At 41.3% G+C, this 27,795-nt stretch overlaps 7 protein-coding genes and 2 non-coding genes across 12 annotated transcripts in view; 4 read left to right on the top strand and 5 right to left on the bottom strand.

The window, feature by feature from the left end:
• mterf3 (mitochondrial transcription termination factor 3) overlaps positions 1 to 1,562 on the top strand; it is a 2,616-nt gene extending 1,054 nt beyond the window's left edge. Inside the window, exons 3-8 of the mRNA XM_008331725.3 lie at positions 1 to 152; positions 240 to 429; positions 534 to 681; positions 764 to 835; positions 961 to 1,122; positions 1,238 to 1,562. The exon at positions 1 to 152 is cut by the window's left edge and continues 1 nt beyond it. Coding sequence (XP_008329947.2) covers positions 1 to 152; positions 240 to 429; positions 534 to 681; positions 764 to 835; positions 961 to 1,122; positions 1,238 to 1,432 — 919 coding nt within the window. The 3' untranslated portion in view covers positions 1,433 to 1,562. The remainder of the gene's footprint in view (positions 153 to 239; positions 430 to 533; positions 682 to 763; positions 836 to 960; positions 1,123 to 1,237) is intronic.
• Positions 1,563 to 1,957: 395 nt separating this feature from the next.
• Positions 1,958 to 3,158, top strand: uqcrb (ubiquinol-cytochrome c reductase binding protein). The gene is made up of 4 exons (XM_008331724.3): positions 1,958 to 2,071; positions 2,507 to 2,575; positions 2,675 to 2,841; positions 2,959 to 3,158. Exons 1-4 carry the CDS (start codon positions 2,053 to 2,055, stop codon positions 3,034 to 3,036), a joined length of 333 nt encoding a protein of 110 aa, XP_008329946.1. The 5' UTR covers positions 1,958 to 2,052; the 3' UTR covers positions 3,037 to 3,158.
• Positions 3,159 to 3,310: 152 nt separating this feature from the next.
• Positions 3,311 to 11,953, bottom strand: lrrc14b (leucine rich repeat containing 14B). 3 transcript variants are annotated; one of them, XM_017041428.2, is made up of 10 exons: positions 11,601 to 11,953; positions 11,500 to 11,526; positions 11,344 to 11,417; positions 7,865 to 7,919; positions 7,565 to 7,644; positions 7,375 to 7,470; positions 7,221 to 7,287; positions 7,017 to 7,148; positions 6,413 to 6,854; positions 5,738 to 5,939 (listed from the first exon to the last, which is right to left on the bottom strand). In XM_017041428.2, exons 1-9 carry the CDS (start codon positions 11,623 to 11,625, stop codon positions 6,445 to 6,447), a joined length of 966 nt encoding a protein of 321 aa, XP_016896917.1. In that variant the 5' UTR covers positions 11,626 to 11,953; the 3' UTR covers positions 5,738 to 5,939; positions 6,413 to 6,444. The 3 variants fall into 3 exon arrangements, with proteins under 3 accessions (XP_024920785.1, XP_016896917.1, XP_008329944.1); XM_008331722.3 differs by having other exon boundaries at positions 7,017 to 7,145; XM_025065017.1 differs by lacking the exons at positions 6,413 to 6,854; positions 7,017 to 7,148; positions 7,221 to 7,287; ... (4 more) ...; positions 11,500 to 11,526; positions 11,601 to 11,953 and adding exons at positions 3,311 to 4,446; positions 4,568 to 5,193; positions 6,160 to 6,376 and having other exon boundaries at positions 5,333 to 5,939.
• trnav-cac (transfer RNA valine (anticodon CAC)) lies at positions 11,939 to 12,011 on the bottom strand. Its single transcript has one exon. It is a non-coding gene; the product is annotated as a tRNA-Val (tRNA).
• A 302-nt stretch (positions 12,012 to 12,313) lies between these two features.
• trnav-aac (transfer RNA valine (anticodon AAC)) lies at positions 12,314 to 12,386 on the bottom strand. The gene has a single exon. It is a non-coding gene; the product is annotated as a tRNA-Val (tRNA).
• Positions 12,387 to 12,735: 349 nt separating this feature from the next.
• gatad1 (GATA zinc finger domain containing 1) lies at positions 12,736 to 14,579 on the bottom strand. The gene is made up of 5 exons (XM_008331721.3): positions 14,048 to 14,579; positions 13,660 to 13,782; positions 13,499 to 13,558; positions 13,181 to 13,364; positions 12,736 to 13,103 (listed from the first exon to the last, which is right to left on the bottom strand). The coding sequence occupies exons 1-5, from the start codon at positions 14,249 to 14,251 to the stop codon at positions 12,913 to 12,915; spliced, it is 762 nt and encodes a 253-aa protein (XP_008329943.1). The 5' UTR covers positions 14,252 to 14,579; the 3' UTR covers positions 12,736 to 12,912.
• A 378-nt stretch (positions 14,580 to 14,957) lies between these two features.
• Positions 14,958 to 16,579, top strand: chrac1 (chromatin accessibility complex subunit 1). The gene is made up of 3 exons (XM_008331717.2): positions 14,958 to 15,237; positions 15,394 to 15,520; positions 15,805 to 16,579. Exons 1-3 carry the CDS (start codon positions 15,088 to 15,090, stop codon positions 15,882 to 15,884), a joined length of 357 nt encoding a protein of 118 aa, XP_008329939.1. The 5' UTR covers positions 14,958 to 15,087; the 3' UTR covers positions 15,885 to 16,579.
• On the bottom strand, positions 16,182 to 18,621 carry LOC103394419 (uncharacterized). Its single transcript, XM_008331718.2, has 3 exons — positions 18,568 to 18,621; positions 17,675 to 18,242; positions 16,182 to 16,988 (listed from the first exon to the last, which is right to left on the bottom strand). Exons 2-3 carry the CDS (start codon positions 18,229 to 18,231, stop codon positions 16,847 to 16,849), a joined length of 699 nt encoding a protein of 232 aa, XP_008329940.1. The 5' UTR covers positions 18,232 to 18,242; positions 18,568 to 18,621; the 3' UTR covers positions 16,182 to 16,846.
• Positions 18,622 to 20,599: 1,978 nt separating this feature from the next.
• pip4p2 (phosphatidylinositol-4,5-bisphosphate 4-phosphatase 2) lies at positions 20,600 to 27,529 on the top strand. 2 transcript variants are annotated; one of them, XM_008331715.3, is made up of 8 exons: positions 20,600 to 20,841; positions 23,274 to 23,422; positions 23,738 to 23,844; positions 24,031 to 24,154; positions 24,629 to 24,703; positions 25,180 to 25,232; positions 25,863 to 25,953; positions 26,081 to 27,529. In XM_008331715.3, the coding sequence occupies exons 1-8, from the start codon at positions 20,736 to 20,738 to the stop codon at positions 26,222 to 26,224; spliced, it is 849 nt and encodes a 282-aa protein (XP_008329937.1). In that variant the 5' UTR covers positions 20,600 to 20,735; the 3' UTR covers positions 26,225 to 27,529. The 2 variants fall into 2 exon arrangements, with proteins under 2 accessions (XP_008329937.1, XP_008329938.1); XM_008331716.3 differs by lacking the exon at positions 24,629 to 24,703.
• The last annotated feature ends 266 nt before the right edge of the window (positions 27,530 to 27,795 follow it).

Below are 27,795 nucleotides of genomic sequence, written 5' to 3'. Positions count from 1 at the left end.
TCCAGATGCTGTAGCAGAACCTTCTGCTTTAAGGGAGCTCACTGAGGAGGAAGCTCTCAGTATAACTGTTCCTGCAGCCTTGCCTCCAGCCTCCACATCTCTTAGAGACTATGTTGACAAATCTGAGACACTCAACAAGCTGGTGCAGCTAGGTAATCAGTTTATACATTTATCGATTTTTAGGGGAATAAATCTAAACTTTTCAAGGATGAGGTCATGGAGATATTTTTTAATTTCAGGTGTGGATTTGTGGAAGCTAGAACAAAGGCCCAATGTTGGAACCATGCTGCTGAAACTGGACTTTGACACAGATGTGGCCCCAAGGTTGCTGTTTCTCAAAGATAATGGGGTGGAAGAGTCTCGCTTTGGCTACATCTTAACACACAACCCTTTTATTCTCACTGAGGATTTGGAAAACCTGCACGCTAGGTGGCAAATCAAAGAAACATTTACAAATAAATATATTTGTAACAACTGTGTTGGTTGTGCTGTCATATTCTGTCTAAAGGTCTCTACTTTTGTTGTTTTTATAGAGTGAACTATCTCCTGTCAAAGAAGTTCAGTTCTGAGGAGGTTGCATCCATGGTATCCAAAGCGCCATATCTGCTGAATTTTAGTGTCAAGCGGCTGGACAACAGACTGGGTTTTTATCAGCAGCAACTTAAACTCAGTGCTGTTAATGTAAGTTTTCTGTAGTCTGTACGGTTTAGATAAATACATTAACCACTACAGTATATTACAGAAGGTTTGGTTTCCTTTCTAGACCCGGAACATTGTAGCTCGTCTACCCAGACTCCTCTGTAGAAGTCTGGAGCCTGTCAAAGAAAATCTGAAGGTACTTGGTCAAAAACCAAGACATAATTATAATGTATTATTTTGCAAAATACATTATATATTATATATTTCTATTATATTTTCTAAAATATTTCCACTTGTGTTTTTGAATTGTGATTTGCCAAGGTGTGTGAAATAGAGCTCGGCTTTAAGAAAAATGAGATCCAACATATAGTTCTTACCATCCCTAAAGTGCTGACTGCAAATAAAAAAAGGCTTATCCAAATATTCAACTTCCTTCACAACACCATGAATGTCCCCCACCACCTGATCACCAAGTTTCCACAGGTATGTTCACGTGTTGCTATCTACTTAATGAAGAGAGTTTTTGTTTAATTATTTGTTTTGCAAATATGCACAATCTGCAAACAAAATTCTGTTTGGATCATATTTACCACTGCAGGTCCTGAACTCTAAATTCCTGCGAATAAGGGAGCGACACATGTTCCTGAAGTATCTTGGAAGAGATCAGTATGACCCTGACCTGCCCAACTACATCGCCCTGGATCGTCTTGTATCTTTGCCAGATGAGGCCTTTTGTTCTGAACTGGCTTCGACCACATTGGAAGATTTTTATTTGTTCCAGAAGACACTTTAACTTTAAAACGTGACAATAATGACAGAATAATGTCAATATGTGAACAATAAATGTCATGAAACATGTTGAGGGCGTAAACAGTATGTCAATAAATGTTTTGATAATAATAAATGTAAATAGTTTACATAAATGTCTTTCTGTCTGTCTCAAGTCATTTTTAAACAGCTTTTGTATTAGAGGGTGTAAAATAATTTTACTTGGGTCAAGTGTCTTACTGTTAATTTGATCATGAACTGTACAAAAAACAAAGACGTTTTCATTTTAGAAGATTTTATATAGAGAGAATATTTTTTATGGAATATGCTCTTTAAATAATTATCAGTATATTGGCACCTATGGATATTTCAAGATTTCAATATTAACAATAACAATATTTCCTTTGTTAAAATACTAAATTTATGGGTATGCCGTTTGATATTGTGAGCATATGTGCTGACCAACTTGTGTTTATTCAATTAAATGTGTTTTAGTTATTTATGCCATTATTATATTAAGGGAGATTTTAATGTTCTAAAAAAGGAAGGGGCGTACGATGACGTTTGTGTGAAAAGAAATATAGGAAATGTTCAGACCACGTGACTTACCCATAATCCTGCGCGTACGCGTTTGCAGCGTTCAAGATGGCGACCAGCATACCACGTAAGGTTTTCCCTTCTAAAAATAATTTCAAAATAAACCGTAATTCTTATCTTATAGTAACAGATTCAAACGAAATGATTAAATGTGTAAAAGTAACGTTTTTTCTTTTCTTTATACGTCACGTTATTACCAAGGTCGTCTTTGACTTGTTTGTCCTTAGGTGTCCCCGAGCTAACTGCTATCCTATGCTAAGCTTACACTTTGATTAGCTAAGGTTTTTTTTTTTTACGATTTTCAATGGAGAATTGTTATTTTTTGAATATTCACGTGGATTTTGTAATTTAATATAACATTTAGATTCAATTTAAAAGCGTTAAATAGTACCCATCAACTATTAATTAGTTATTCAGCATATGATGGTTAAATGTCTATTATATTATGGTGTTATCATTTGGTCTAAAATTACTTGACTGTTTTGTGTTTTTGCCTTTGCAGCTTTGTCAGTCAGAGCTATGCTCTCAGTGCGAAAATGGTATTATAACCTGAGTGGTTTCAACAAACTGGGTAAAAACACAGACTTGTCTTTGGTCAGAAATAGAAGCTGTTTGTATTCAATACAATAATTTGGTTTTTAGATCACTGCATGATCATTTTTTGTGTTAGGTCTGATGTATGATGATACAATCTATGAGGATACAGATGTGAAAGAAGCTCTGAGGAGGCTTCCTGAGACAGCATACAATGATAGGATTTTCAGGATAAAGAGGGCGCTGGATCTGTCCATGAAGCAACAGATTCTTCCAAAAGAACAGTGGACTAAATTTGAAGAGGTAAGCACGTTTTATGGGTGTGTAATCTGTATTAAAGATTTGGAGATTTGAATAAGGTCATGTCTATAATCATAATGTACAAATTTTAAATCGAACTAAATACTTTGTTTCCTACAGGATTTCCGCTACCTGACACCGTATGTAACGGAGGTGATCCGTGAACGGAAGGAAAGGGAAGAGTGGATGAAGAAATAAAATTCTTCCTCCTAAATGTTGTTAATCCGTGTTGTCCATCAACGCATCCTTGTCTGCTGGTGGAATATTTAAATGAAAATGACTTATATAAGACAATAAAAAATATGAATTTCCAAAAAACCCTCAAACTCCACATGTTGTGTTTTAATTGTTTTTGTGATTGGCTGATAAATGATTGATTTGTTGATGGGTGAATGAAAAGATCTTATGTTCACTACGAACAGTTATAAATAATTGCTTTATTTTTCATGTACAATAGATACAGATATTAAAATACAATATCTAGAAAACTCAGTGCACCTGCCATAAATAACACTGGAAACAGAATGTTAAAAGTAGTAAAAGAAGTATTTTTTTTCTTTTTTTAATTCTAGAACAAATCTGTAAACAAACTATATGAAAACAAACTCTCCTTTAGTTTCATCATGTGGGTGGTTGTTGGTTTTTTACTGTGATGGAACATCAGCCTCTTTGGTGTTTTCTGTCTCCACTGACTTGTTGACCATCATCGCATCACAATTCGTCATTATATTGAATCTTTTGTAACTCAACCTCAGCTTTCCTTCTCAACTCTTATATTAATTACCATCTTCATCATCATCATCATTCTGTCGGCTCACCATTGTCTTTGGAATTGTCCTTTTTTGCTTTGCCTTTCTCCTGTCACCTCACCCCTGACACTTGTTCCTCCGTCTCCTGTTGTGCACATGATCACATAGATAATGACTCTGTTAACCATCAGTCTGAGCCTTTGATCTCCTGTTGTCCACGTTAGCTATAGTGTTAATGAAGTTCCCCACAACGCTGTTAAAGGACATTAGCATAGACACTCCAAGCTCGTTGCTGGTCTCACTGATGTCTGGATCGTAGGCCCCTGTGAGAGGAGTACAAACCTTTACGTTTCCTCTTCCCCTGACCTGTAGGATGTCCATTAGCTGGACCCTGACCTCCTCAAACAACTCTCTATTGTAACGCAGCAGGACAGAATCATCAAGAGGATAAGAAGCGTCCTCAGAGTAGCACTCCCGCGGTACTGGGACTTCAATGTACCTCAGTTTGGGAAAACTTGTAGACAGCATGGAAAACAGTCCACGCAGGGCTGCAGAGGTCAGAGGGTTTCCCAGAAGTTTGAGCTCCTCCAGAGCCTGACAGCCGGTCAGAGCGGCGGTGAAAGCGTCCACGTGGTCGTCCTTGAGGTTGCATTCTTCAAGAGTGAGAGTGGCCAGGGAACCAGAGCAGTGGCTGAGGAGTTTGTGGAAAGGTGTAGAGAAAAGGCCAAAGATGTCGTGTCCGCTAACATCCAGGCTGACGAGGGTGTCACTGTGGAGGCTGTTGGCCAGGTATGTCATGTCCACTCGGTTCAGACAACAGTACGCCAACTCTAGGTGCTGCAGGGGAGTGTTGAGTGGACTGTCAGAAAAACAAACAGAGTTTCAACAGTTTTAGGTGTTTAATTGTTCTTATCATATCTTTCTGCCCAGACTCATTGATGATGCAGTCAAATGGGGACAAATTGTTGTCCATTTTTTACCTCAGTATTCGGCGTAGGTGTCCAGTAAGTGTGGAGAACCCCATGTAGAGCTCAGTCAGGCTGCTCAGCTGTGCCAGCTGGTTACCAATGGTCGTCAGCAGATTTTCACTGGGATCCATTCTTCTGATGTCAAGCGCCCCAGCTGGTATAGTCAGGGCCTGCAGTTTAGGGAAATCCACCCGAGAAAACAGCACCTCCAGGTGTGAGGCCTCCAGAGGAACATTGTGGACCACCTCCAACTTTATCATCGACTCTGGTTCTGCCAACCGGAGGACATAGAAGAGCTGCTTAAGGTTCAGAGAATCAGCCCTGAAACTGACAAAATGGAGCTTTAGTGGGCAGTAGGAGCGGAGGAGAAAGGCCTGAGACACAAGGTCGTAGTTGCGACCTGTGACAAAACCATGCAGACAGATGTCAATTGAAATTTCGAAGGCAGAGTGTGGGGCATTAGTGGTCTGCATGGCCACCATAGTCTCATAGCACAGCTGGGTCAGGAGAAGTGTTCTTGCCCATCGACCCAGGGTGCAGCGACAGGGACAGTCCTGTTCCTCTACATCTGTGAGACAAGTAAGGTCCACCACATGGAGAGACTTTGCATAAGTCCCTGGTGGAGACAATACATAATCCTGAAGAAAAAGACAAATATAACACTGTTTAAGGCTCATTTGTGGTAACATCAAATAAACTATTATTAATCACAAGTTAGCAGTCACTCCTACTGTTTAATATCATTTTAATCAGTTGCAGTGATCAAGATTACCGTACCTTTAAGCCAGTCAGAACCGCTTCCAGACCAAGTCTGCAGGTGCGTGAGGTCAGGTCCATCTGACAGTCCGTGGTCTTTCCCAACAGCCTCTGAAGGTTGAGCTCAGGGAGAGGCCACGTCTGGACCAAAGCCTGCAGCAAGTCTGCCTTCTCATGGAGGTAGCTGGCCTTGAACAGCAGTGGGTAGAGATTAAAAGACAAACATTTGAGGTTCTCCAGATTGATTGGACCAGTTTGGATAAAACCCTCCGCAGCGAGGAATCGCAGGGACTTCATGTTTTCCAGTTTTGTTTCCTCCCTGTTCGCTGTTGCAACAATTAAGGTATCCCAGTCAGAGCTGCTGTCAAACAGCTGTCTGTGTTTTGTTGATGTCCCTTTGTTGTCTTCCACCCGAGTGTGGTGCATTTGAGTGGAACAGGAACTGTTGCAGCGGGGCAGAAACAAGGCACGAGGGTCTCAGTATTTTTAGAAACAGCTGTCTCACGTCTTTCGTTGGGACATGGTGTCTATTTGTAACTCTGTCCACAGAGATAAGTAGGAAGAGACGCTGTGAAGCCATCACCATTCCACCATTCCAAACACTTTGTGAGACTAATCCACGTCGGAGCTGGAACAAGAAAAAAGGAAACAATGAGAAATTAGAAGTAAAATATGATTTTAATTATAATATAATTATAATTATTATAATTGTAAACAATGAGCACAGAAAACAAAGATGGCTCCTGGGATATTTTTGAGGGTCAAGCAAATGGTTTTCTGGATTTGTTTTTTTATTTACTACACAGTAGAGGAAACGGTTTCAGCGTGTCCATTTGATCAGGGCTCACCACAGTGTTGGTCAACAGTCATTTGGAACAGTCTGTAGACGGAACAGTCGCTATCAAACCCTAAAGTTTTCTGGCAGGAGTCCATTCCCTTCATCTATTACACAAAATATGACTTTGAAATTTGTATAACAGGTGTTACACTTAATTTGTCACTTAACATGTTTTAAAAGTGCCTGGCTCATCGGTTCCACTTACAGTATGAAATTTACTACCACAAGTTAGTACTAAGGACTTGACAAGTTCTGTCTCTTACCTGCTGCGACTGTATGTGATAGACTGATGTCTTTATGAAGGATGGTAGTGGTGGTGGTGGTGGTGATGGTGGTGCTCATGGTGATGATAGTGTTCATGTTGCTGTGCCACAGGGGGACGACAAAGAGCATGATGTTTATCTAGCATGTTCCTGTCATCCCTGGGTTGGAGCTTGAAGCTTGGATCTCTGACGAGTGTGTGAGCGTCTTGTGTCCTGGAACGACTCCTCTTGCTGTGGGTCAGTGGCAGGACACCCGGTGCTAGGGGGCGACACCTAGCAGGGTGGCACCATGAAGCAGGGTGATGGACCTGCAACCTGCAGGACCTCTCCACCGCCCTGCTACTGTCTCTGCCTGCTGACCGGGGAGATCTAAAGGAGGTGCAGCGCCTCTTTTCTGCCACTTTGTGGTGCTGAAGAACAGATTGTGTTTGTTCTTGTGTCTCTGGAAAGATGGGGTAAAATTAGTTTAGTATCATGAGTTTTAATGAAAACCCCCCCCAGAGAAATTAATGAGAAAAATATGTATTCTTGAGATAGATTTAGGTCTTGAGGTGCTTTGAAGAAAAAAAAAAGTATATTTTTATTATTATTATTTTATTGTTACCCATATTGTCAAATTTGGAGGCATAGTTCTCTATTCCTGCCAGATCCAGGTAGTGGTTTCTTCGTTCTATGTTTTCATCAGCACAGTAGAGTTTCCTCACTGGACTCGCCGACTCCTGATCTTTCTCGGCTGCTTTTAAACAAACGAAGGTTAGAAAATCATAAACCTTAAAATGTGTTACTATTCTCTGGATTTTCAGTTTACCTTGGAGTAAAATCTTTTCTTGGCAAACTGATGGACACACTGCTAACTTGATCTTCAGAGGTGCATCCTGCACACAGAAACAGACATGTATATATATATATATATATACACAGAACACAGTGGCATGTTGTTTCTGTTTGATCAGTGAGGTCACCTTGTTTGTGACCTGGCTAGGTTTGTTGACATTGGAAAAGGTAAACGTCCACTCCTGCTGAGAATGATCCTCCAACGCCACATCCCATTTTGTGTCCTGCGAATGCCCAGAGGACAAAGAGAGGGTTAAACTAGTAGAGTGACATGTAATATTTAACACTTAGGAAAGAAAATAAAGGAGCCACACTCACAAGGCTTTCCTTCTTCCTTGTCTCTTTGTCCACCTGGATGTTCTTGTCCCAAACTGTTGTCTTCTTTGGTGGTAAAATCACTATGCAGCACATATGAAGAATGCACTTCAGTTTTCATCAGACTCAAGAATTATAAACAGTGGTAGTTGTTGTCGTCAACATCTCTGTCATTTATTTATTTTAACCTGACTTCAGGTTTTCTGGGGTAAAGTATTTCCCCACAGATGATGAAAAAAAGGACAGAATCAACACTTTAAGGTCACTGCCGTGTCAGTGTGAGGTGTGGAACTCTGTACTCACCCTGGAGGTTGCAGATATGGTCAGACTTGTTTTTCTTCAGCTCTACACACAAGTTCTGTGAGAGGAAGAGTGTATGAATGAAGAAGGTAGAAATTCACTTTCAGTCTAGACACTGATCCTGAGTAATGACAGTAGACAAAAGATGACAGGTACAGAGTCAAGACAGGGTTGTGTGGGTGATATTTGACGGAAGAATAGGAAGATTAGAGTTTTAACACAGCAGTGACAGCAATACAATAGCTACCGAGTTACAACCAACTGGGATAAATGGGCAGGTTAGACAAAGAGTGAAGCTGTGATGGCAGGGGACATGGGTTATATAATAAGTCGTATGAAAGGCAGAACTGTATAAAAAACAAAACATCACCATCAATTAGGACACAACTGGAAATGTACTTTACTTGACTAAGCAGAGTGTGAGACCAACCTAGAGAGACAAGGTTGACACAGAACCTCGCGGTAATACAACTGGTTGTCTTCCAGAACAAAATGAGGAAACATGACAATGTTTGGGTTTCCAGTCAGTGATTGCAATAAAGCGTGTAACAGAAATCTCCTCAGCCCACAGAGGCTTCAGTAAAGGACCTCCATCATCAGCTGACAATACAAAGATGCGGGTGTTGTTGGTGGAAGAATAGCTGCTTTTGTCTCCATACAGTCCGACCACCTTCTTAACATGATACCGCGACGTCAGAGCAAATACTTACAGAAAAACGACTGAGAAATGACAGGTACAGTGTGGAAGATTGAACTTCATTGTATCTTTTATTTGGTTTTATATAGAGTGCATACAGCACAGTATGCATAACTGCGTACTGACTATAAAAGAAGTCACTCATATAAAATAACCAGACATGACTAATAGAGTGTGTGGGTGTGTCGGTGGTTAAGGTCTGAGTTTAAGTGTAGATCTTTGAACTGGCATGTTTGAGTCTTTTTCTTCTCCACTCTGTTGGCTGCTGTCCTATCCCTTACTTGTTAGCACAAAGTTTCTGTTGTGCTCCATATTTCCCCCTCGTTGGGCTTGATGTAAAATAAACCACTTCCTGCACTCAGAACAGAGAGACGTGTGTGAAGTTGCCAGGCTGAAGCAGTGCGATGATGTGAAGAGATAATATTTTTTCATTTAAATGTCACACACCACTGCTTCAAGCACATACTGTGTATGATTTAGCAACATCTAGTGGTAGACCTACATGTGGTAGATGACCAGCCTGCAGCTCCACGTTCACTGTAGAAATTATACGTAAGGTCACTTATCATTAAAACCCACCAAGGATTTAGTTTTTCCCTAGAATTCAGTAAAACATGGCAACCCAACGTGACAAAAGTATTCATCCTGGGTCAGAGATACAAAATCTATACCGGGAAAGTTGGCAATAAAAAATAAAACCGGTCATTCACTCAATCCTCTATCTACATTAAAAAGTCATTTTTTTGATTGATTGTAAATACTATACTAAAGTATGAAAATACATGAGTCGGATGATTTTTAAGTGCTTGTCATTAAAATGTTTCTCTCGTGAAAAACAGTGGTTTAAAGCCACAGCCACAGAGTAAGGTATAATTAATAATCTTCTTGTCAGAAATATAGAACCTTCTTGTGAAAATGTCAAAGAGACGCAAATTTTTGACCTGCCACCAAAAAAATGTTTAAAACGAGAAACCTGGATAAACCAGATTACACCGGTTTGCACCTGAGGAGCAGGTATGGATTTAAGCCAAGCTAAACACAAACACAACTAATCATATAGTGTGCTTCAGATGAAACAGAGCGTTGGACTGAGAGTCCAAGACAAACAAAAAACTTCAGTTGAATCAGACAATAGGAAGGTGACATGAGATGAGATTAGTCCTGGCTGCTGAATGCTACGTCCTGTGTTTGTGATCGCTCATTTGTTTTCATTAAAACAGGTTTGTGATTCTTTCGAAAAAAGAAGGTGTTGACAGCTGACTATGAGTCAGGTGACGTGACTTACCATGTTCAGCTTTAACTCAGTGGTTTTTAGGCATTACCTAGAACGTAATTTACAGTTAACAGCTGCCGTGTCATGGAAAATAAAAGTATAATTAAAAACAGCGGACAGTCAACCTCAAACATTTTAATAACCTGGCGAAGGTGGAGTTTTTCCAAGATGCTGACCTCGAACTTTGTTACATTTCTTAATTTGCTGTGTCAAACCTGCCAAAGATAAAGCTAAGAGTAACCTACAACTCTGTTAGATTTAAATTAATTAACCCCAAACATGCTAAATGTTAGCAAAAAAGACTAACCATTTACTAAATATTAGCTAAAATACACTGCAGAAATTGTTTACATTTGCGAAAATAGATAAGCCTCCGTGATAAATTAGTCAAATTCTTTATTTTTTGTCTAAAAGCAAAAATAAAATGTTTAACTCAGTGACAAGGTAACAACAGCCGACGCTCTCCTTTAGCAGTGAATCTGAGTTGACTCTGATAGAATCAGTACGTGTGTAGTTACAGGCAGACGGAGTGACTGTTTCTCAGGCTCCAAAACGTGAACACCTCATTAACTCTAAGAGTCCACATGTGACGCCATTCACGCAATCAAACACCCACACCCACACACACACACCCTCCACACTACCACCACCAATCCACACACACACACAGACACACACACGCCCTGACTTTCTGTCTGGCAGCAGAAGTAAAGCAGTACCAGATGTGGAGACTTTTCTGGGTTTTTTTTGCTGAGGTTCTGTATAAAGAGCTGGCTGTTCGGAGGAGGTGGTTTCTGAGCCGCACTTCACACACTTGGAAGTCTCTTTATAGAGAAGGAGGTGCAGGAGCGGAAGAAAAAACACAGGAGTAGCTCCAAAAACACCTTTTATGTCTCTTGGATATGATGTGAGCAAACACTGCTTTTCCCTAAAAAACAGCGTTTGGCGACATGGAACCGTTGGGTTTGGAACATACAGGATAAATATGGTGTTGGTGTTGTGCAGTATGAGATATTTGATATTATTATATGAGATATCTAATTATTAATATTATAATTAGTATTTACCCAGGGTTTTTATGTATTTATGCTATAATAATTTTGGATTTATTTTATATTCTCCTTTTAATATTTGTGTCTTTCTGTTACCTTTTCTAATATTATATTTTTAATATAAATGTGTGTTTATGTTATATAATCTCTGCTGCTGACACAAATTCAAAAAGCAAATATGCAAAAAAAATGTGTGCATTACAAATGTGTAGTCCAATATATATTGCAGTACTGTGTATACACATACTTGTATGCAGTTATTTCATCTTTCTAGTTATGTTACTTGTTACATATTGATTATTTCACTACTTTCTATTTTGCGCATTGATTATTTCACTACTTTCTATTTTGTGCTTAAAGGAGAGCAAAAAAAGAAAAAAAGATTTGGTGCACAGTACATGTACAGTGACATCAAGGTTCTAATGCCCATATTGTGACGAAAACACAGTACGTTTTTTACCTCTGTGAGCTGTGTTTTCATACTTGTCTCGTGTTCTTTTTGGCCAGTCATCACATTGGAAGCCAGACTATCACCTGCAAAAACATTAAAAACGTTTCATAAGAGATTTAAACACTTAATAATACTAAATCAAGGCTTTAATATAAACGTTCATACCTTCAGGGCTCTGTCTACGCTTCACAGCTGAAGGAATAAAAACAGTTAAACTTAAGTATGATGAGTTTCATGAAGTCAGTCCAAATAAATGCAAATCTCACCGAGTTTAGACTGTAGTTTCCCCATTGTGCTTTTGTCAGTCGGTTTTCCTAGGTTCAAATTTATATCTGACAAACACCCCCGGATTAATGAGCATCACGCTTCTTCTTTTCCAGCACTGAGGGAATTTATGAGACCAGCAAAAGCTCAGTGGTTTGACTGACGCGTTTGTCAAAGAGTGCAGTCCTGGTTTGAGAGGCTTCAATTCAACGCACTTCCTCTGGCGACGCTTTTCCGGTGAACGCTTAAACGCGTACTGGAATTCGTGTTTTGTTTCGGTGTAAAATCGTAATCCCAGTATTTTAAACATGCTATTGGTTTATTTTTAAAGAAAATAAACTGTTTCCGCCCGGTTTCGAACCGGGGACCTTTCGCGTGTGAGGCGAACGTGATAACCACTACACTACGGAAACTCATGACGAATTGTGTCAAACATATGCTTATATTGATACAATAAAGTGGTATACTGTGTAATTCTTGCTATAAACTCTTGTACTTTTCTTACCGGGACTTCGGTATCTAATATTGATATTGCTTTCATTTACTTTGGCCACATCTCGTTTTTTTTAACCAGTCCAGAAAAACGTGGAGTCCCATGTGGATGAAAGGCCGCAAAAATAAAATACTTTACGACTGGATCTAATAACACTCCTGTGTTGACATAGTCTTAGAATACAAAATATCCACATTTCTGGTGTATCAACGTCGAAAAAGCTGTTTCCACCCGGTTTCGAACCGGGGACCTTTCGCGTGTTAGGCGAACGTGATAACCACTACACTATGGAAACCCGTGACACGACCAACTAAACCTGTAGACATATAATAACGTACATGTTTATTATATGACATATTTAATGTATGGTGTCACAACGGTCAACCTTTCTTGCGCCATTCCTACATGTGGCATCAGAATTAATGATCAAATAACAAACAGCAACTGCGTCCATTTTCATAAATGTTCGTTCATGTCTTTTGCTATAACAAAGTCGCCCCCTGGTGGTCGACTTCTCACATACACGTTATTCTCAGAACAGAAACTGAATATACAGTATCGTGTAAAATATAAAAATGATGTTGTTTAAGGTTTATGCAAATGATTGATATTGTATGATTAGGAAAGACATAAAATGGTCCAAATAAGTTTTTTTGGTTTATTACCAAATACAAAAGTAATACTGCAATGCTGCAGTGTGAACAACAGTTTTCTTCCATTTGTTTCAAACCACAATTCACTCTATTCATTCTTTTTCTTATGGTACATAAATATACACAAATCTGTTAAAAATAACATAACAAGTCCACAATAAAATACTGCTAACTGCTGCCACATGCTGATTCTTTGATGGTAACAGCTGGTGTGGGTCCTATGTGGGTCCATATGTAACCCTTTTCCGGTCGGATGGGGATGGTTGGGAATGGAGAGCTCCTTGACTTGAAATATTCAGAGGGAGCGTGGCACACAAACTCCAGATACTCCATTTTCCGGGGAAGATCCTCCTCTGGACCTGGAGAAAAACAGATGCTTTTAAAGTCGATCCAAAACAGCAATAGATTATGCTGAGTCTGATTATATAATGCTCACCAACAATATATGTTCCAGGATCAAACTGGTCCTTTGGACTAGCTTGTGTGGGAATTAACCAGGTCAGTGCTGCACTCTTTTCACAATACTGGTCCTGAACAAAGCCACGAATTTGTGCGTAGTACGATTTTCCATCGTCTTCATCTGTGACTTTGATTACATCTCCTGTTTGGTAGTAAACACCCTGTTGGTACAAAACAGTGGATGTGTATAAATACACTGGGCACATGTCTCAGGACAAAGACCCTACATTAGAATTAATACAGCTGTGGGCAGACGTTTAGATCATCGTCAAGTGTGGTGGCTTTGTAAAGTTACCTTATGAAACACAGATTCTGAAGTGATGATTGTTGCAACAGATTCTGGCGCTTTGATTGGCTGAGGATGTAAAGCACACACAAAATGGTCCAATGCATAAAGTCATTCTGCAGAAATCCAAACTGCAGATATAAAATAATAAACCCAGTGAATTAGCTTACATTTTTTAGTTTGAATATGTGTCTTCTGCCCTTTCCCTTTGTAGACACTTTCTTTTCTGACGCAGGAGCTTTGTACTTGGTACTCCTCAGCCGTGCTGACCTCCGATGAATCTCCTGCTTGGTCTAAAAAAAGGACAACATGGATCAGGTGGTGAGATCTGGTTAAAGGAATACATTTGTATGAACTATTAAAAAACACTTGACAGTTTCACTTGTTTTTAATAAAGCCAAACAACAATCTTACAAGTGCTCATTTCATTGTAACCCCGAATTATCTTCTAAACATCAAGTTTTGAGGTGGGCTGCGTCCAGATGTTGAACGTAGACAGTATGAAAAGAAGACCCGTGAGGACATTTATGGACTGAGACATTAAATTGAACATCTGACCTGTTTAGGTCCGCCATTGCTGGGCTGTGAGCTGGAGGACATTACAGCGCTTACTGAACCTCCTCCACCTCCCCCTGCTCCTCCGCTGCTGCTACTCTTTCCTGTGCAGTTGTTGCACAAAATTTCTCCCTGGTTTCCTTTTTTCCACATGGACGACGAGTTCGTCTTGCAAACAGCACAGCAAGGTTTCAAACCCAACGGCATCGTCGTTGTCAACGAACAGAGCCCGGGATTTTACAAAGAAAATTAGATCAGTGTTGAACAATGAAAGGACCCGTTTCGTCTGGTGATTTTGTCTCTTTTGAGAGACTCGCCCGAGAGACGCAGCTGAAGACACGAGTGTCTCCTACACTCCAGGTAGATGTCCACAAAATTTGTCCTGTAACGGTGTAAGTGAGTCCGTTAAATTTAGCTGTGGTTTGTTTACGTATTTTTCGCCATTGCTGAGCGCCTATGATTCTTCTTCGCCCTGTCCTCTGTCAACAATTCTTCTTCTTCTTCGGTTGAAATTGTGTCTGCTATTGTGTATACTGAAGTCCAGCGCCTGCACCGGTGTGGCGGACTGAAGGCGTTTTGTCATCATGTGACAGCAAAAGCAATGTCGATACAACATATAAAAACACACGAATTAAGAGTATTTTGTCATTTCCAACTATTTAAAAACAAAAATAGGGGTATGGAACTAAAAAAATATTCGTCAGAAGAAGATTGTGGTCATTTGTACATAAAGAGTCGCAAAAATGAATCATGATCATCAATAAAAATATTTTTTTTATTTTTCAGATAAACTTTAATGTTTTATATAACTCTAAGGTTAGTGAAACATCTGATTAATGTAACAAAAACCGTTATAATGTTTGAACAACACATCTTAATTGTTGCTAATAGCTAGTGTCTCCTCCAAGACAGAAGGTGGCGGTGTTTGTCCTTTTCCTCGATTTTAACCGCCGTTAAATGAAAACGAAGAAGTTGTAAGCCTGCACTGCTGTGCTGTTCTCAAAACAATACTTGAAGTTCCTTGTTTTTAGCATCGCGTCCTCATGAAAATGTCTGAAAATAAAGACGAGCAAGCGTCCGGTAACAAAAAGGGCATCTCCCTGCCTATCTCCAGGGTGAGGCTGATCATGAAGAGCTCTCCGGATGTTTCCAGCATCAACCAGGACGCACTGTTTCTCACCACCAAGGCCACGGTAATCTGTAATTTACGGCTAAATCTAATTAGTTCTTAACGGATCCAGCTAACTGTCTGATCAGCTGGTTTATACCTGTGCTTACAGCGGTTAGCGGTCGTGGTTTCATCCACAACTGCTCTCTGTCCCCGTATAATGTGGATATTTCTTATTTAGGAGTTGTTTGTGCAGCACTTGGCTCTTTCCTCGTTTAACAACGGATCAGGGAAAGAAACGAACACATTATCCTACAGCGACCTAGCTAACACCGCAGAGGAAACGGAGACCTTTCAATTTTTAACAGGTGAGACACATACAGACAGACAGACAGACTACACATCAGAAGTTCTGAAACCCAATGAACGTTTTTCTGGTATTTAAAAGATGATTGTAGGAATACTGTGGTGTACTATCCTTCATGTAAACGATAGATGACGAGTCACACTTTTGTTCCTGACAATTAGATTGAAAAATGTACCCTCAAATGATTCCCACTATTTTGGTCCAACAGCTGTGGTTCTGACAGAGGATGGTGTTACCTGCTTTGCATTCCACAGTGACTAACATGCTCTTATAATCTGTCTCCAGATATTCTGCCCAAGAAGATCCTGGCTCGAGATTACCTGAAATCTTTGGAACAAATGCAAGAAGAGGACGGAGACTTTTAGAAAAGAACTTGTTACTGTCATGTTTCTCATAGACACAGACTGGAGAGACACTCTCTCTTTTAAGTATATGTTGACCCAGTTCAACAGTTGGACCTGTGGGCAGACAGTAGTCACCGGCTGTGGATAGGAACATTAAGCCACACAGGACTAATGTGAACACACACAGTAATACAGACTTTATATATAAAATCCAAACCTGACCACCTGCTTCTTAGAGTCTGTGGAGATATGGCAGATTGAGTGTTGTTACTGGTTTCTACATCAATCAAACATTATGTTAATTTTGTATATTTTGGTCCCATTTAGAGGAGAAAAGTTGATAAAGCATGTGACTGCTCTGGTGCATGTCATTAACAGTCCCACTGCAGCCCGGCTTCAGGCTGTCTAGCTCCATAGATGTCTCATTAGTTACGTTAGCGTGTGTTGGCTGCTCACTCCAGGAATGTTGTCATACACTGATGTTGTGCACGGTTCCATCATCTGTACAAGAAAGTACTGTAAAGTTTTGAGTTTTACCATAAATACTTGAACGTGTTCTGAACTGATACCTCGGGTTTGTGGCCTCGCAGCTCACAGAGAGACTCACACTCAACCTTAGCCAGTGTGTAACCACTGACAACCTGTACAGTTAAATTGCGTGTGTGTTTGCAGATTAGTCATTTAGTTTTGATATTAAATTGCAACTAGTAGTTTAACATGTTTGTGTCTTGTTGTTTTGTAATTTAATTAAAACAATTAATGGGAAACGGTGGAAAAAAAACCCAACAACAACTTTGAAACCTGCTGTGACGTGAGGTTTATTCATTTTTGCAGACCAGGACAAACACTTAACTTCTACACGTCAGTGACATAATAACAATGATACTGTGGTTTATTATTGTGCTACAGCTTTCCTGATCTGAACATGTCTGCAACATGGACATTTATTCATAGAAAAGCAGTTCACTAAGTGTGGTGACTGGTCACTGTTGGTTGAGTTTACTGAGTCTCAGCTGCATGTTCAGCAGATTCTTCTCTAAAACAGAAAACTGTGTCTCCAGGTGGTTTGCTGTGTGTTCTCTGACGTCCATGGTGTCTCTAGTGTTGGAAAGACGCTCCTTCATTCTGTAACAGGAGATCAACCAAATGTAAAATGTTTTTCCACACATTTGTACTGTGTTCCATCAGCACCGAACGTGTTCTCTCGTCTGAAAAAGGAAAAAAAATGTAGGAATGCTAACACACTTTTCTAGTTCCAACCAGATGTCCCATGACTGTTCGAAAACTGTTGGAAAAGTACTGAAAAATGACACATGCTGCTGGACTGGACCTGGTTGCTGGCAGTGGTTCATTTTTATGTTTGGGCTAAACGTGTAATGCTGTATTACCTCATCAGTTAGACCCACAGCTGCATTCTAATCTAAACATCTGTTACCCAGGCTCACAGCTGTGTTCTGATCATTGAAAACACGGTTCGGTAAAAAATAGTTTTGCAAATAAAACTTTGCAGTGAATAGCAAACACCTGGTGTATGGTATGGTGCCAAGCATAAGTCTTAAGTCTTCTACCATTTTACTCACAGAGGTGTGAATTGTTAACAGTTCTTTTTAACAGGCTTTGGCTCCAGCAAAATAGTCATTAGTTAATAGTTCTGTGTTTAATATACAGATTAGTGTAATTTTTCCTCTTCCTAGAAGCCCCTTAAAAAAAAAGCAGATACGAGTTTTGAATATGTGGCACAGCTATAAATAAGATGGAATCATAATGTAACTGTCTTTTCTGTGTAAAAAAGTAGTAAAAAAAAGTTTCACCTTGTTAGAATTCCTTGCTCTTCTCCTTCTTTCCTCTTTTCCTCCAGTGCAGCAAACACTCTCTCCATGAACTGCACAGTTTCTGTAACATTGAGGTGATCTGAACGGATCCCCTCGACCTCCTCTCTGGCCTGGAGGTCATAAGACATCCCTCCGTCCTCCACCCCACTGGAGGCAGACACCGCCTGCAGTGCTGCCCTGTTCTGCAGAACAAGCAGACGACACTTGGCAAACTCCTCAGGTTCTGCCAGGTTTTCCCAGCAGGCTGTAGAATATGGTGGGAGCCAGAAGCGCTGGGTGCAGTTGATGGGTTTCCCCGAGGTCTCCTTGGTGAAGGGGCTGTCAGCTGGGAAGCTGTGGAACAGATGGAAGGGTGACGATCCAGAGCCTAACTCCCAGTCCTCAAAGTCTGCTTCCACAGATTCCTCAACCGGAGTAAAAGAAGGAAAAGGACCGACTGGACTGACTGGACCTCCACCATCTGCTGGTGCGCAGACCCATAACAGGAGGCAGCAGGACAGGCCGAGCATCACCCCGCTCACTGCCCCCTGGAGCATCTCTAGAATAGCTGAGACATGAATAACAGTGAACACAGGGGACTAACAGTAGGAGAGCAGAGACTGGAAACATGTTTCCGTTCATACAGATACACAGATCTGATCTCCACGTGTCAAGAAAACGGTCTTATTTATGGGATGAACATTTCTAAAGTTTTCAAACGTATTATATTTAACCACCTCAGCTCTGGGGTTGCTGGTTTTCTATTATTTACAAACAGTTAAAAAACCTCAGAGAAAACATTACAATAACACGCCTTGTACCTGGATTAGAGAATCCCTGTTAAAATAAAGCTGTCAAAACCCAATCATTAGATTTTACAGGAATTATTTTACCTTGCACAGAAACCCCAGCGTCAAAGCAGCAGCAGCAGCAGCAGCAGCAGCAGCAGCAGCAGCAGCAGCAGCAGCAGCAGCAGCAGCAGCAGCAGCAGCAGCAGCCTGTGTCCTGGAACACTGGTGTGCTCTCTGAATGAAGTCGTCGGAAAAAGTGAGTCGTGGTCTACAGGCTGTTACATGCGATCTGGATCGGTGTTTAACTGCAGCAGAGAGAGAACATAGTCCCTCAGACTCTACAAAGGAAACGAGGCACATTTATTTTAATGACTGTTAAGAGACACTGTCTGCTCATGTTCTTACAACATCAAAGTAGAATCAAAGCTTCTGTTTGGGACTTGTGTGTTTGTCCTTCTTCAAGTGTCGATTTGCAGTGTTTGGCCGAGCCTCTGCTCATGAATGTAGAGGTTTGTAGCCGTAGGAGGAGTTCTGCTGCTGGAATTTATTAGCCATTTTACAATGTCCTTAATAGAACCAATCAGCTCTGCTTTTGGCTCAATCTGAAACCTTATAACTCAATGTCATATTACATTCACAAAGGCTGGATTTAAACTTTTAATCATTACACAAAATTGAACCAAAGAATCTGACAAAGAGCTAACTGTTGGCCAAAGAAGATGACCTTAGAAGTCTGAATAAGTCCAGACAAATATTAGATATAAAAAAACAAGGTAACAATCCATATATTGTTTGATAAAAATGTAGCAAATATATAACCAAGAACAATCTTAATAACAAATAAGAAACAAAGTCAGATGTTGTATAAGACTGGAACTCAAATTTGCCGAAAGATAAATGTAGCAAAAAGTTACATTTACACAAAAACACATTGAAAACACAGGAACCACATATTAAACAAAAGGATGGCTAACAGCTGGTACCATGTTAGAACCTATAAATACCATCCAAAAAAACTTAGTTAGAACAATTGATACAAACGTTGATAAAGTCATCAAATAAAATAGATCTTTTTGAAACCCTCATTAAAATCCTAAAAATGAAGCTTAAAATCTGACATCAGCTTTAGAGGAATGGAATGGAGTCAGTGTTTTGGCACAAACAGAGAAACATGTGTCAACTTCAGCGGTGAACCAGACAACAGGCTCACATCACTAACCTTCAAACATGGCCACAGGCTTTGGTGGTAAACAGATGTTGTTTTTGCTGGAAACCTATGATGACATTCAGACCATCCGACAAACAAAGAGGGTTTGGTTTCAGTCAGATGAAGTCTGAGTCATGATTGGAAAAGTACATGAAAGGAAGTGTGGTTTGAAGACTTAACAGTTACCATAAGCTGCCGAATTTAACCAAAACATGTTAGAATAGCATTTAGCGAGTTTTACTTGCTGTGTTTCAAGATGAGGAGGATTTAGATAAGTCATTATAGTCACACTGTAATAGTAAATAGAATAATATTATATAAAATAAGTATAAACAGGGGATCATTTAGATTAAACATTGGTGTGAAGTACACTGTAATGTAAAGATTCTGTGGCCCTACACTGCCCTCTTGTGGCTCACCTTGGAAGTTAGCATACTTTACCACAAATATGGCTTTTCTTTTGAAATAATGCATAAGAATGTACGCCTTTTAAAAATAAAGACCCAATATAGCTGCGTTAAAATCCATTTCGCAATGATGCAATCATGTTAATGTGCATAATATACTGAAAACGCACTTTTAAATAGGCCGAACTTCTGTTTTCTCCAACCTACAGCATTCGAGCACCGCCCACGCCCCGGGATGTGTCAGTGAGAGGCGGGTCCTCGTGGACCCCCGCCTCCTCCGGTGTGTCGTCGGCAGGGCAGCCTGACCAGAGCTGCTCGGCCCCTCCAAACAGCAGCTGGTTGCTCCTCGGTGCAACCCGGAGCTTCTCCGCCTCCTTTACCCGCCATCTCCCCTCGGTTCTCGGCTGAAGACATGGCCTCGGACGGCATGGACGAAAGATCCCCGCTGCTGTCGGGCCCCAACTCCGAGAACGTGACCCCCACCGCCCCGCCCCCGCCCCACCTGTGCCCCCCCGCCTCCTCCGGTGTGTCGTCAGCAGGGCAGCCTGACCAGAGCTGCTCGGCCCCTCCAAACAGCAGCTGGTTGCTCCTCGGTGCAACCCGGAGCTTCTCCGCCTCCTTTACCCGCCATCTCCCCTCGGTTCTCGGCTGAAGACATGGCCTCGGACGGCATGGACGAAAGATCCCCGCTGCTGTCGGGCCCCAACTCCGAGAACGTGACCCCCACCGCCCCGCCGTACCTGCAGGATTCCAGTCCCCGAGGTAAACAGACGAACAGCCGGAGCAGGAGCCTCCGCAGCCCTGCATGCTGAATCATTTTTGGGGCGTATCGGGTTCGTGCAAGAGCGTAAATAAAAACCGCAGCAGAGCGAAATCAGTGGTGGAGAAAAGAGCAAAAACAGAGAAAAGGTGGAGCAGTGGGTTAGAGACCAGGGGCCTACAACAACAGCAGCCCCTGGGTCTGACTGCAGAAATCAGACATCACGACCCCACACAGGTTAAGATGCTGATGTGGCTCCAAAAGAACTGGGAGCAGGAGCAGCAGCATCAGCAGCAGCAGCAGCAGCAGCAGCAGCAGGCCCGGGGCTGTTTTAGAATAGTCTGATTGTAATACAGTGTGTCAGAGAGTGATGTTCTGGTGTTGTTGTTGGTAGATGAGGACACTGAGACTCTGCAGACCAGGGCCCTGGACAGTCCTTTGTCCCAGCTGCCCATCAACTCAAATGACCATCGATGGACATTTTAAAAATACAGTGATTATTGAAAATGAACCTTTTTGTCATGAAATATGAAGCTGAAGCTAGCTACAGGACAACATCATGGACCGTACATATGAAGTGGGCAGAGCTGTCTCCCAGTCCAGGCTACAGTGGTGCTACAAAAATGTCCAGAAGAACTTCACTGATTTCAAAAGTAACTCAGTACTTTTCCAGCCCATGGAATATTAGAATACTTCTAACTGTGTATAAAGAGACTGTGTCTCATTTCTAATGATTTGAGCTCTGGTCTCTGGTCTCTGGTCTGCTTCGCTTCCATAGAATGGGATGTAAATATATTGTGTACAATTACATACAGAAATATTTTGGGGTAGTAAGTGGACACCAGGGTTTTTCTTTAATACTCCTGAGGAATCTGAGGTAAAGTCATTGAGTTCAGTTAGTAAGTCAGTCAGTTGGTTCGATCAGCTGTTGTTCAGCAGTAGGTGTGATGGTGTGTTCTGTCACTGCTGATGTTGGTAGGAAGCAGAGAGAACTGACCTTGGCTGCTGTTTGTTCCTTGTTTCTTGTCCTTGAACGTCACTATAAACTGACAAAACTGGCAAAATGGAGAACCAGGGACAGAGAAATAATCACTTAGTTTTGGTTTCACTAGAAAAACCAACGCTTTGTGATAAAAAAAAAAGATTTGCTGATGGAGATCAGTCATTCAAAAGCATTAGAAAAAAGAAGAGAGAAATGGACAAAACCGAAACGTCGCACATCCCTCATCCACCAAACCATGACAGCAGCTGGAGGCCCTGCTGAGTGCTGTGCTGTGCTGCTTCCTGGTGGTCGTATTCAAAAGCTTTCTCATCTTACGTCTGCGTCTGAGGAAAGCAAGTGAAAACCTATAGGTGCTGTGTTCAGTTTCAGGCAGACATTTGGTCGACTCCGCTGCAGAGAAGTGAAAATAGAAGCGAGGTGTGTGGTTCGTGGTTCGTGTTCAGAAGTCCAGGAGTGCAGCACTTTGTCTTTTTGTTGTTATGTAGGACTGTCAGCCTAAAGAAAACTGTAAGATCAGAGCGTTGTAGTCTGACATGTCCAACAGCACCATGTCCTGACTACAGTCATTTCACTGCAGCAGTGTTTGGCCCAGCTGTGGGACACTGAAAGATTTGTGGTTTCAAACCCTGGCTTTAACCTCAGTCTCGGAGCCAAACCTGATTTTCCTGATGAGTCATGCCATCATCATGATTAAGAATGCAGATACTATGTAGTAAAAGTTGACGTTTATCTGGAGAGGGAGTTCACACTATGGCTAAAAAAAATTACAATAATAATAATTCATACAGAATTGGTCATTGGTGTCCACCAAGTTATTTTAAAAATTAGTGGCAAAATGACCAGACTGTGGAGGTGGATGGAAAATGAAGGGATAGCAGAGAGGAATTATGTCAATTCACTGCAGTCTTAGTTTGGATGATGGGAATAAAGGAGAGGTTGTAGCCTACGGACTCTTCAAGAATGTGAAGCATGCATAAATACTGCAGAAGCAGTGGTAAAGCAGCTGCACGTCTGTGGACTGAGTGTTAAAACCCTTAAACTGGTGGAATGTAGAATTATAATGGCAGGTTAGTGTGGGATTAACAGGATTAACAGGAGTCCATGTGAACAGTGGATGTTGGTGTAACACAGAATACATTAAAGACCGGCCACTGATACGGTGTTGCTGTGGATGAGTGTCAGTTCACTGGTGTCGTAAATATTTCATGGACCTTAGTAAGATTTACAGGCAATAAAAGGTCAAGAAATTAGAAGAAGAATCACTTAGACTCTCCATCTATACATTTGAATCTGTGTCTCACAGATGGTTATTGGTTTCATTTCTTTGTCTCACGTGTGTGCGTGTTGTTGCCAGAGTTCTAACCGACAGCCACTGTAGCTGTTGACTTCTTCTGCACGTCCTAACAACTCATGTGTCTTGTCTTCCCAAAGCTGAACTACCTCCTCCGTACACGGCCATCGCCAGCCCGGACACCGGCGGTGTGCCTGTCATCAACTGCCGCGTGTGCGAGTCGCTCATCAACCTGGAGGGGAAGCTACATCAGCACGTGGTGAAGTGCACCGTCTGTAATGAAGCCTCGGTAAGTGAATGGAGTGCTGTGTTGACATCACACAGATCCTCTCTGGCCTCTTACTGCGGGGAGTTAAAGAAGAGCTGTTTGTTTGTTTGTTGGAACATTTCACAGTCTCTGTCAGAGGTTTCAGTCTGGTCTTAGAAGAAGGACCGAAGCAGAGAATAAGAATAAACAAACATTACTGTTCATGGACAGTCTCTGTAAATACTGCAGTACTGTTAAGTATTCTGTGGGCTGAAGTACTTTGGGGTAGTCTACAGACACAGGGTGGTATATACTTGTACACACGAGCTGACCTTCACTCTGTTTCACCTCTGTAAGCCGATCAAGAATCCACCAACAGGGAAGAAATATGTGAGGTGTCCCTGTAACTGCCTGCTCATCTGTAAAGACACGTCCCGGAGGATAGGATGTCCTCGACCAAACTGGTAGGTAAATGTTGGTCAACTTCTCACTGTTAGAGACTCTTTAATCCCAACGAAATAGGATTCAAACTTTTTTATTTATTGATTTCTTCATATAAAATCGGGTTTGTGATTTGTTTGGGATTATGTCATTTAAATGTCAGCTCTGATGAGCTCAATCAATCTCTGTGGTCGGGTTTAATTTGACAGCAGACGCATCATTAACCTAAGCCCAGTGATGGTGATCCCTGAAGAACAGCCTGCTCAGCCTGCTCTGCCCATCCAACCCCAGGGGATGAGGGTGGTCTGTGGTCACTGTGGCAACACCTTCCTAGTAAGACAATATACCATGTATCCCTAAATCAGGTTTTTTGGAGTGAAATGTTATGAAAAGTGACCCCGGCTAACATGCTTACTGCTAACAGGTCAACCAGAAACGGTATCATACAATACCATAGAGTTTATCAGATGTTATCACAGATCTAACTTTCTCTAACGGGTCTATAATGTACACAGACTTGGTCACGCTGCTTGGTCCTGTGAAGGAGTCTGACTCATGCAGCATTTCCCTAGTTCCTAAGGCAGTCTTGTTTTATTTCAGAGACAGGTTAGTCTCACCTGGTGGGCACGATGTTGCCTACAGTACTGTTCATGATTGAATACAAGAGAATGGCAGCAAACAAACAGTGAATCATCTTTAGGTTTTTTTATTTATTTATTTACCATTAAACACAACAGTGAGTCAAAGGTTCAGACCAGCGACACTGACCTCCTAACATGTCCACATTGTTGCCTGTGGCGTCTGTAGGGCAGTGAGGACGCCAAGTCATCCCAGCCCATGACTACCTTAACCAGTGATGGCTCCACCCCAGCACCAGAACAGGTGGATGAAGCTGGACCTTCTGGTGGACTTATTACCAACAGCCGCTAACACAGCTGCCTTAGACATGAACTGCTGCTAATATGACACTAATATGACATCTGGCTCTGAGGAAGGCTGTTGTCACGCTGCCTTGAAAATTGTGTTTCAGCTTTAAAACCACTCTCTCTCTCTGTGTGTGTGTGTGTTTGAACTGCTGTATCACAACTTGGAGGTTTTCCTGTCTTCACTACAGCCAGATGTCAAACGTCAGATTTTAATTTTGCTTTGTATGATTCAGTAGAAACTCCTAATGTTTTGATGGAACATCTATAACCTGACAGTCAGACTAACAATATAGGAGTGATTTCAACATAACCTGATAATATATCCAAGTGTGGAATGATCTTAAAGCAGAGCAGGAAGAGTGTGTGTGGTTCTGTCTATCTGTATATTTATCTATTATTTAACTCTGGTCTTTACTTGTGTTTCTCCCACAGTGGATGGAGCTTCGGTTCAACACACTAGCCAAGTGTCCCCACTGCAAAAAAATGTGAGTCTATCCAAAATTCCTGTTCACACTTTATCATGTTAACTGACTTGGTTGAAAGTGTGAATTTTGTCATTTTGTTTTAAATACATATTTTTTGTAGAGTTAAATATATATATATATTTGTGTTGCAAACATAAAGGAAACCCGTCAGTTTATCAATGTGTGTTTAGCCCAGAAAAGCTGGGCAACAAATATCCAGCTAGACCCCAAATGCACCTCAAGACAAATGTGGATGAGATGGTCAGGTTCAACTGATGTAAACAGTAAACAGAAGGTCAGGTGGTCATGTGACCAGGCTCCCATAAGCCATCTGTACAGCAGTCGTCCCTGAGGAATTCTCTGATTCCCATCACATGAGAGGCATGTGAGAGCAGAGGGAAAGAAGTAAAAGTGTGTGTGTGTGTGTGTACAGTCTGTATGGAGGTGACCATGTGACTGCTCTGTGATGCCTTTATGTTTATCCCAAAGTGGGATTTCACAACATAGTCAGTGTGATTTTCATTGAATAATTAACACCAAAGCTGCAGCGTCTGAACTGGTGACTCACATCTTTGTAGCTGTGGCAGGTGAAGAAAGTTCTTTTCAGGACCGTGTTTTTTTCCTCCTTGTGTGTTTTTGTTTCTCTCACAGATCCTCTGTCGGTAGTGCCCTTCCCAGGAGGCGGTGCTGTGCTTATGTTACTATAGGAATGATCTGCATTTTCATTGGAGTGGGTTTAACTGTGAGTCACCTTACCAAACATAGTTTTTTGCATCATTTAAATATCTTTATCTTACAATACAAATTCTTTCAGGTTTGCACTTTATTTTACTTGTTCAGTTCTGTATTTCTCATTCTTGTTTGGACAGGTTGGTACCCGGGACTTTGCCAGTCGTTACAACGCCACCTATGTGTCCTGGGCTTTTGCCTACCTGCTGGGCCTCATCTGTCTGATAAGAGCCTGCTACTGGGGCGCGATCAAAGTGAGCTACCCAGAGAACAGCTTCGCCTAGAACGAACGAGTCACGTCTGGAAGAACCACCCCCGGCTTTTAGTTGTTCTTTTTTTCTTTTTTCATATTGTTCTGATTACAAACCAGTCATGTTCAGGAGAGTGGGACACGTGTGTGTGTGTGTGTGTGTGAGGGAGAGTGTGAGTGTGTGTGAAGATGTGTATATCAATGATATATCCTGCTGCACTTGTGTCTGGAATGTTTTCTAACTCACCGAACAAACTTTGTGTACGTCTGCTCCTCAGACACTCACGCCGTGCTCTGGCCTTGCTTTAATTCCCAGAAATACAGAATGAATCGTTTACAAAATGTGATTTTTGTCTTGATGAATGCTGAGTGATTGTTTCGCCTACTGGCTGGATTTGGTCTCTTTGAATCAGCTACTACTACAGGAACTGCTCCGACCTGATGGTACGGTCATGATTTCACACCAGAGTAAGACGAACTCCTGACAACAGTTTTCCCATTGCACTACGATTATATGCAAATGTTCATTTTGTTTTGCTGCTAGTTGAAAGTCCAGCCACAGAAAGCTGCATATTATATACTGTAACGTAACCATTTACTGTACTCCTCTGCCTGTGAACACTGACATACTATTACTACGTGATTTTAACTCTGGAAATGATCATTTTTTAAAGAGGAAATCATCCTTGGATACCTATCTGTGCCAATGTTACTGCCCAGTATTTGTCAAGAGTGACGTCAGACCTACAGGAGCTTGTTTATTTGTCAGTGCCATGCAGCTCTTACCTCACCACAGAAGTTACCCTGCAGTTTCTGGAACTCTCTGTCACTGTGGTCATGTTGGTAGAAACGTGAGACTAGCATCTGCATGTGTTCCTTCATTTTGTTTCCACAGTGAAATTATTAAACTGTTTCTGTGAGGTAGCTAATGTGTGTGGTGATGATCATGACGATGATGATGATTCGTCTTTTCTCTTTCTGAAATGTGCATAAGAATTTAAACCCTCCTCTTCCTCCTCCTCTTCCTCCTTCCCCTGCTTTTATCTCTGACCTCCAGTGAACTCTGTGCTAGCTAGCATTGGTGTACATTTAACTCAGCATCCTGTCTCTTGACGTTTACCAGTGGGCACAGTTCAAACTTCTAACTTTGTTTTGAATGTGATGATAATAATAATGATGAGGGGAATGATGATGAGGATGATAATAATAGTAAAGCAGGAAATAGTGTAAAAAACTTTGTACATAGTTCAGATTTAGGACTAGGGTGTGAGCTGGAAGGATATGTTGGCTTGTGGATCTTTTTAAACATGATAATTTATCAATAAAATCACAAATCTGAGCATAACAGTCTTTTAATTTGATTTATTTTAGCTTGAAGCGTGCTTGCAACTACAAAATTGATCCAACAGAGGGCGGTAATGCATCTCTAAAGAGAGTCTGCATTCAAACCAAGAAGAAAGAACTGATTTGCACTGGAGGGCGTGTGAGCTCGAGGTCAGGAAGAGAGCCATTGATGTAAGTTATAAATCTCTAAATTATAATTTCATGTGTGATGAACAATGTTATCACGGGACCATTGGAATCCCATCATACTGTAAATGTTAT

This window comes from Cynoglossus semilaevis, chromosome 18, assembly GCF_000523025.1.
Source record: "Cynoglossus semilaevis isolate Cse_v1.0 chromosome 18, Cse_v1.0, whole genome shotgun sequence".
Taxonomy (NCBI): Eukaryota; Metazoa; Chordata; class Actinopteri; order Pleuronectiformes; family Cynoglossidae; genus Cynoglossus; species Cynoglossus semilaevis.
Note: the sequence above shows the minus strand (reverse complement) of the source record. Positions and strands in the feature narration are given on the sequence as shown.

Bases quoted from the DNA above. Each gene is read 5' to 3' on its own strand.
- pip4p2 (XM_008331715.3), top strand. From the start codon at position 20,736: ATGGCCTCGGACGGCATGGACGAAAGATCCCCGCTGCTGTCGGGCCCC. The intron at 20,842-23,273 runs GTAAACAGACGA...GTCTTCCCAAAG, and splicing joins GCAGGATTCCAGTCCCCGAG to CTGAACTACCTCCTCCGTAC. The intron at 23,423-23,737 runs GTAAGTGAATGG...CACCTCTGTAAG, and splicing joins CCGTCTGTAATGAAGCCTCG to CCGATCAAGAATCCACCAAC.
- lrrc14b (XM_025065017.1), bottom strand. From the start codon at position 5,737: ATGCACCACACTCGGGTGGAAGACAACAAAGGGACATCAACAAAACAC. The intron at 5,194-5,332 runs GTACGGTAATCT...CTTTTTCTTCAG, and splicing joins CGGTTCTGACTGGCTTAAAG to GATTATGTATTGTCTCCACC. The intron at 4,447-4,567 runs GTAAAAAATGGA...TTTTTCTGACAG, and splicing joins CACCTACGCCGAATACTGAG to TCCACTCAACACTCCCCTGC.
- gatad1 (XM_008331721.3), bottom strand. From the start codon at position 14,251: ATGCCGTTGGGTTTGAAACCTTGCTGTGCTGTTTGCAAGACGAACTCG. The intron at 13,783-14,047 runs GTCAGATGTTCA...TCCTTTTTTTAG, and splicing joins GCAATGGCGGACCTAAACAG to ACCAAGCAGGAGATTCATCG. The intron at 13,559-13,659 runs GTAAGCTAATTC...TTACATCCTCAG, and splicing joins ACATATTCAAACTAAAAAAT to CCAATCAAAGCGCCAGAATC.
- chrac1 (XM_008331717.2), top strand. From the start codon at position 15,088: ATGAAAATGTCTGAAAATAAAGACGAGCAAGCGTCCGGTAACAAAAAG. The intron at 15,238-15,393 runs GTAATCTGTAAT...TTTCTTATTTAG, and splicing joins TTCTCACCACCAAGGCCACG to GAGTTGTTTGTGCAGCACTT. The intron at 15,521-15,804 runs GTGAGACACATA...ATCTGTCTCCAG, and splicing joins GACCTTTCAATTTTTAACAG to ATATTCTGCCCAAGAAGATC.
- LOC103394419 (XM_008331718.2), bottom strand. From the start codon at position 18,231: ATGCTCCAGGGGGCAGTGAGCGGGGTGATGCTCGGCCTGTCCTGCTGC. The intron at 16,989-17,674 runs GTGAAACTTTTT...CTCCTGTTACAG, and splicing joins GAGCAAGGAATTCTAACAAG to AATGAAGGAGCGTCTTTCCA.
- uqcrb (XM_008331724.3), top strand. The intron at 2,576-2,674 runs GTAAAAACACAG...TTTTTGTGTTAG, and splicing joins GAGTGGTTTCAACAAACTGG to GTCTGATGTATGATGATACA. The intron at 2,842-2,958 runs GTAAGCACGTTT...TGTTTCCTACAG, and splicing joins AGTGGACTAAATTTGAAGAG to GATTTCCGCTACCTGACACC.